Source organism: Triticum dicoccoides, chromosome 6A (assembly GCF_002162155.2).
Source record: "Triticum dicoccoides isolate Atlit2015 ecotype Zavitan chromosome 6A, WEW_v2.0, whole genome shotgun sequence".
NCBI classification, from domain to species: Eukaryota; Viridiplantae; Streptophyta; class Magnoliopsida; order Poales; family Poaceae; genus Triticum; species Triticum dicoccoides.
In genome coordinates this window covers 543,817,004-543,824,126 of record NC_041390.1, presented here as the reverse complement: position 1 = coordinate 543,824,126, position 7,123 = coordinate 543,817,004, and the positions used below count along the sequence as shown (strand labels likewise).

The window sequence follows — 7,123 nt, the reverse complement described above, 5'->3', positions numbered from 1 at the left end:
GAGAGAGAGAGTTATGGGTTGTCGACGACCATAGATTGGTGATGGGTATTGGATTTGGCGGCGTGTAAACTGTAGTGACGTACTATAATGGTGAGTGCCTTACTGATGAAGTACAATGTCTATTTGGATTTTTCTTTCTCTGTCCTGCTTTGTCTTTAAGAATTATTGATATGAGTGTGTGTTTTTAATTTATTTTTTTGACTAATATTTGTGATTATACGTCTTAAATGATAGTTAAATAAATTATTAGTCATGTCCTTACTTTCTTGTATACATACACCATTGAAATGGTATAACTTTTCTATAAACTCATTTTAGTAGAAAGTAGATTTTTAATGTTTTAAATTCATTCAGATTTATGTTTTGTATACATGTGGTTTTTCATCTGTATTAAGTTTACAGCACAGCGAGAAAAAGATACTTGAGAGGTATGTGGTGAGTGAGGGTGGAAAGGAGATTCAATTCAAAGTACATGTGTGGTGGAAAGGAGATAGTCGCATGGGTCGTTGACGAGGTGGTGACCTTGGAGTAGGAGGCGAAGACGAAGAGGGTAGGTGAAGAAGTGTGCTTTAATGGGAAAATTGTAAATAATACTCCTAATGTTCATGAGGGTTATAAAGAAATATACTAAACATGACAAAATTGATGTTCAAAAGCCATAATATGTATGTTTCGTTGCAACGCACGGGCAATTAACTAGTAAGGAATAAATAATGATGATGTGGGTGCATGTCTTCTCGTTTCTTTTGGTCACATGCTGGACTCTCTTGCTTCTCTCTCTTCTTCAGTTGACGGCGTTTTCGGCTGTAAATGCCGCAGACGTAAATGCCGCCGGGCATCTCGTTTTCGCCGAGTGATTCATTCATCGTGTACCCAGCCGCATCCACCCTCCAACGACCAAGGTCAGCATGCCCGTCCCACGCCCGATATCAACAAATCAAGCAGGAGCCCGCTGGCGGCGCGACACATCAATCTTTACCATCATCGTTTTGTCTTATTTTCGGATGTGTTTCGTTGAGTAGTAGTAGAAAGAAGAGACCTTCCAGTGTATCCGAGGAGTACTATTACATCTTACTATAAGCTGGGCCGGTCCAACCGAATATTAGGCCCGGTGCGAATCAAAATAAATATAATCATTTAAACTAAACAATAGTGCTTATTTATAAATAGCTTTTTGTGAAAACACAGTTATATATAATTTTAACATATTGCACCTTAAAAGTATTTAAACCAAATTCACTTAAATATTACAAAATAATAAATTAAAAATGTACTCCCTCCGTCCGAAAATACTTGTCATCAAAATGAATAAAAGAAGATGTATCTAGATGTATTTTAGTTCTAGATACACCCCTTTTTATCCATTTCGATGACAAGTATTTTCGGACGGAGGGAGTACATGTTTTATCCGATTAATTTGTGATTGTTGCATGAATATAGCATATAGTATGTTTTTACGTGCATTCTTAAACAGAAGCACACTTTTTTCAGCCCGAGGTCTTCTTATAGATCTCTATAGTGTATCCCCAAAAAAATTACTAGATCTCTATAGTGTATGGTATATGAAATATCTTGATAGCGGTCTTTGATTAGACTTAGGCAAATAAAGAAATCTAGATTACGCAAGATGTTTACGAGGACATTTTCACTTAATCATTGACGTAAATAAAGAAATGTAGATTACACCGGGGCACGTCCTTCTGGTACCATTTTGTTTCTCATGCGAGCAAGTGATACGAATCACGAATGGGGTGATTGGGTTGGGGTCGCTGGTGATGGGGAAAGTGGATGGATGGACGGGTTCGTGCGCGCCACTGCCAGTCATCATTGCGTATAGCCCGGCCGGGACAAAAGGAGCACCGCCGCGATCCGGAGGGGCCCCGTGCGGCCTGGAATCGAGCTTTCCCACGGCGGATCGAGATCGAGATGGAGCCACCACATGTCTGCCGCCGGTTCCCTGAAACTTTCCCTCCCTCTTGGCTGGGCTCCTCCTGCGACGTCAACCAACGGAAGAAACTTCCACCGCTCCCACCCACCAGTGTGCCTCACAAGTTCACTTCACCCCATCTCACCTCATCGTCCAGCAGTAGCCATCGCCGCCTCACCCCCACCTCTTCCGGTCCAGTTCACCCCTGCTTCCAGCCGCTTTCCTCCCTGCTCTGTGTGCACTGTAGCCGCGCACGCGCGCGCCTGCCCTGCCTCTAATGGCGGTGGTCCCCTGGCTCCGGCAGACGCCTCGGCTTCTCTGTTTCTTCACGCTCCCTCCTTACAAACTGACCCCCCACACTGCAAGCTCGCCTCTCCCCACGCTGGCCACCGGGATGAGCTGCGGCGGTGGACACGCGGGTGGCGGCCAGAAGCCGGCGCCGGCAAGGGCACGCCCTCGCCGCATCCCCAAGAGAGGGGCGGTGCTGAGGGGAGCCGTTCGCGGCGCGCTCCGCTTCCTCCTTTCCCCGGTGAACGGCGCACCCGCGGTCGGCGGCCGCGTGCGGCCAGCTCCCCCGCCCGGACAGGGAGGAGGCGACGTCGCGGCGGAGCAGGGGAAGTAGGCGGGCGGCACCGTATCGTTCGCCGGGTTCAGTTGAGTGAGCCAACCATTTGATCCCGGCCGTGTCCGTTAGCCACGATTCGCTTCGTGTTGTGTAAAATGCTGCTGGCTGCTGCCGCAGCGTTCGTTGCTCGCCACATCCATGTTTTTGCTGTTCGTGGCGTTCGTACGCGGTCGGCATCAATCAACTGCTGGCTGCTGCCGCAGCGTTCGTTGCTCGCCTCATAACAAAACTTTCTAAGAAGATTCAGCTAGATGAAGTCGCTCAAAAAGAAAAAAAAACATATAGTTGCTCGCCTCGTTCCGGAGAAGTTCTTATTTCTTCTTGGGATTATATTGATACCTGTCTTAGTGCTGAGGAAGCGAAACTTCGAGCAGCCATCTTAGACCTTTACATTGGTATCACTCTTTACAAGCCCATTATTTTGAAAACTGACAGCTCTTTTGTGGTCTCGGTTTTTGCAAATGATAACCTGGACAGGTCAAACCTTGTTGATTTGAAGAAGGAAGCATTGAGTGTCTCCAAGATGATGAGTACTTTGTAAAATTTAGTTTTATGAATAGATCTGATGGTATTCTTATTAATAGTGTTCCGCCCTGCGTGGCAAGAGCTGTAACGAATGATTGTACGAATATTTGTGTAAATTAATTAATATATGGGTGGGGTTTTTCAAAAAAAAAAACACATCAACGAAAAAGAAAACAGAAATAAATACGTAGCTGAATTACGTTTACTCTTGAGGCTGTTGCAATTCAGGAAACACAACATACAGTTGACTAAAAGCATAGAAGGTCTATCTGCTGCTGTAAAAGTTTGGTGCAGAGCTCAGTCTAAAAGGAGCATAAACCAACAGAAACAAGGCTTTGTGCAATACATGTACACTTGCGTCGACCACTGTGCCGAATTATGCATGCTGGGGGCCATCACCCTCTGCCGGTGCCGATGCCGGTGCCGTCACCCCGCCCGCAGACTCCCCCCGACCATGGCTGCTGCAATCCCCGTTGTTACCCTCCTCGTTTCCCTCCACAGACACCACCGTGCTGACCGGCGAACCGTCTGCTGTTACCAGCGCCGCCTCTCCTGGAGAACTGCTCGCCGTCGGGAGGACCATGGCCCCTTCGTGGTGATAGTAATCGGCGTTGGCGCCGCCCAAGTACTGTTGCTGCTGCTGCTGCTGCTGATGGTACTGCTGCTGCTGCTGGTGCATCATGAACGACATCCTCCATTGCTGCTGCTGGCGCATCATGAACGCCATCGCCTGCCGCTGCTGGTGCGTGGACGCCATCGCAAGTTGCTGCTGCTGCTGCTGCTGCGTGAACCCCATCAGCTGTTGTTGCGACTGCATCCGGAGGTGTTCCTGCAGGTTCTGTTGAAGCACCCGCTTCTCGCGCATCTCATCCGTCTCCGGCTGCTTCTGCACCTGCGGGTTCACCGCTTGGCCGACCGGGGCCGGGCACGAAGGCCGCGTCATCATTGTCGGATTCTGACCATAGACGTTGCGGCAACCTGCGGGCCGGCACGGCGGCGGCCGCACCTGGCCGTTGAACGCCACCTGCTGCTGCCTCACCGGCACCGGCCCGTTGTACGCCGCCGGCTGTCGCGCCATCACCGGCACCGGACCATTGTACGCCGCCGGTTGTCGCGCCATCACGGGCACCTGGCCGTTGTACGCCACCTGCTGCCGCGGCACCTGCACCTGGCCGTTGTTGTATGCCAGCATTGGCCGCGGCATCGGTGTGCCAGCGTGACACCCCATGAGCATGGGCTGCCCTGATCCACCGTAGTATGAGCATCCCGGCGTGCTGAACGGAGCCTGCATGCCGTTGCCCTGTGGCGATGGTGCTGGTGGCTCGATTTGCATGCATTTTGAGGAGTGGTGAGCCCGCTTCCTCGCGGTGGCCGCGGCGTTCCGCGGCTGCTGGTCCTCCGCGGGCCTCTTGCCCGCCATTTTCTTCGAAAGCTTAGGAAGCTCCGCCGACGTCGCCCCTTCGTCGCCCTCCACCGGCCCGTGCAGGAGCAGCGGCGAGGCGCTGCTGGGCCCTGCCTCCTCGTCGTCGTCACCTTTGTCGTCTTTGAGGTAAATCTTGCACATCACGTACCTATCCAACTGCATGCATCCAATCAAAGCCAGATATATTTTGAATTGGGTCCGTATATGTGTCAATCAAATGAGAGTAAGCACTTCTCTAAAATCCATCAGGACTTCAAGAAAATTCCAGTTGATTAAGATCCACTAACAATATCTCCTTAATATGTCTTAATCAAATGAGAGTAAATACTTACTACTCCCTCTGTCCCATAATATAAGAACGTTTTTGACACTAGACTAGTTCCAAAAACGTTCTTATATTATGGGACGGAGGGAGTATTATATATGGACTTCCTAGAGAATGTATAATCAAAATTGTAAGCTTCGTTATGTAAAATCAAATGATAGTAAGAACTTATTTTGATCCGTATGTAGTCCATAGTGTAATCTCTAGAAAGACTTATGAACGGAGGAGTAGATCAAAAGTTCTCTCGCAAAAAATAAAAAATAAATGCTTCCTAGAGAAGATTTTTTTTTTTGCAGCAGTTCCTAGAGAAGATTTGACTGTTTATTGCCAGCAAACAAAATCGATTGTTCATAATCTAGAAATTAGCTTTAAACGAATTACTTTTAGCAAATAGAAAGAAAAAGAAAAACACTTTGGAACGGCAATCTAGAAATTTCATTGACTCTGTGAGCAGGTCTTTTCTGGCGTTGTTCGCGCAGGTGCTCTTTTGTGCAAAATTTTCACGATTTATATGACGATTATAAATAAATTTGGAAAATCCTTGTTCATAATCTAGAAATCGGCCAACGTTTCTAGCAAAAAAACAGAAAGGAAGAAAAAAACTTCGAAACTGTAACGTGGTTTGAAATCTCGGAAAACTGACCGTCTTGCCTCCAGGGCCGCCGTCCTTGGGGAGCTTGATCTCGTACGCCGGGACGGTGAGCTCTCTCATGAGCCACTCGGACTTGCGCCCGCCGCCTCTGGGGCTCTCGAAGTAGTTGAGCACGCTCATGCAGTAGCGGGTCGTGCCGTCGCCGGCCACCTTCTTCTCCTCCCCCATGTCCTTCTTGCCCGTCGACACCTTCCACCGGCCGCGGCCGTCGTCCGTGTCCCGCCGCGGCCGGTCCCCGTTGTCGTACCGGCGCACCCTCGGCGACAGGAAGTAGAAGCTCTTGCCCTCGCCCCGGCCCCTGTACTTCCCTGCAGAAGATCCACGGAGACGAAGCAAACGAACATGTCGATGAGTTGATCACCAGAGGCTGCAAGTAAGACGATTAGTAGCAGCGAAATCCGGCGAGAAAACGTACCGGTGAGCTCGTCCGGGTGGCACTGGTACACGTTGTGCTCGATGATGGCCCTGTTGGGCGCGTGGCCCCGGCCCTGCAGCTTGGGGAGCAGGTAGTACCTGATGAGCTCGTCGTCGCTCGGCCTGAACCGGAACCCCGGCGGCGGAATGATGAACTGGCCGTCGCCCCCGCCGCTCTCCTCGTCTGCTGCGGCTCCTCCTCCGCCGTCCACCTCCTCCTCCTCGTACGCTGCTCCGGCGACGACGATCTGCCCCTCCTGCTCTCCCGCTCCGACGACGATCGTCTTCTCCTCCGCGCCGTCCCCTTCCCCTGCCATGTCGGCGAGTAGAGCACGCACTAGCGATTCGCGAAAGAAGAGGAGATCGTTCTGGCCTTCTCGTGCCGTGGCGTGGCGTGGCGTGCTACAATCGATCTGGTTCTGGTTTTGGCCTTCTTTGGCCGCAGGCTGCATTATATAACGTGGATGTGGTGCAAATCCTGTGTCCGCATCGAATACAGACTCGGGTTCGTTACGAACTCGGATCCGGAAGAGAATAGAATACGCGCCTATGCCATCCTCCGGCACCGATCGAGTCATGGGGCCTGTTGCCCTCCCTCCGCCCCGCCGACAGCCGGTCCGCCATGAACGCCGCCGCCCTGGTGGTGCTCAAACAGGGGCAACCGCAACGTCGCGTGCCCGGCGGAGGCAGAGGCGACGGAGAAGTAGGTTGGCGAGAGGCCCGCGGAGGAGCAGCCGTGGTGGAACGCCCCCGCCATGCAAAACCGCGTGCAGAGCACCAGCACCAGCACTACAAACCAACGGCACGCAAGCTCCGTTCAGACCGCCGGGATGCCACGGTGGATCATGGCTGCTCATGGGGTACTACGCTCGCGCGCCGATGTCCGATGTGTCATGACCCATATGCTTCAACAGAAGCTGGAGGAACAACGGCGGCATGGCGTTCACGCAGCAGGATTCGGTTCTACTGCTGTAACATTCCACAAGAAAAGTTTGGTGCTTGCTCAGTCTAAAAGGAGCATAAATCAACACAAACAAAGCTTCGTGCAATACACAAATCAAGTGTTGTCAATAATGTAGGCTTAGATAACTGGACAAACACGACACATGGTAAGGTAGTTGAATTGGCAGAGTTCCAGCCTTTTCTCATGCCTAGAGCTGAACTGAACAAGAGAAAATAGGAGCATTACGGCGACAGATGATAGGTAAGTAAGCAATATGATGTCCCAACTT

At 50.8% G+C, this 7,123-nt stretch overlaps 1 protein-coding gene across 1 annotated transcript; it reads right to left on the bottom strand.

Moving 5' to 3' along the window:
* Positions 1-3,453: 3,453 nt before the first annotated feature.
* LOC119315967 (NAC domain-containing protein 71-like) lies at positions 3,454-6,469 on the bottom strand. Its single transcript, XM_037590390.1, has 6 exons — positions 5,893-6,469; positions 5,469-5,785; positions 4,480-4,656; positions 3,912-3,963; positions 3,743-3,876; positions 3,454-3,705 (listed from the first exon to the last, which is right to left on the bottom strand). The coding sequence occupies exons 1-6, from the start codon at positions 6,467-6,469 to the stop codon at positions 3,454-3,456; spliced, it is 1,509 nt and encodes a 502-aa protein (XP_037446287.1).
* Between the last annotated feature and the right edge of the window lie 654 nt (positions 6,470-7,123).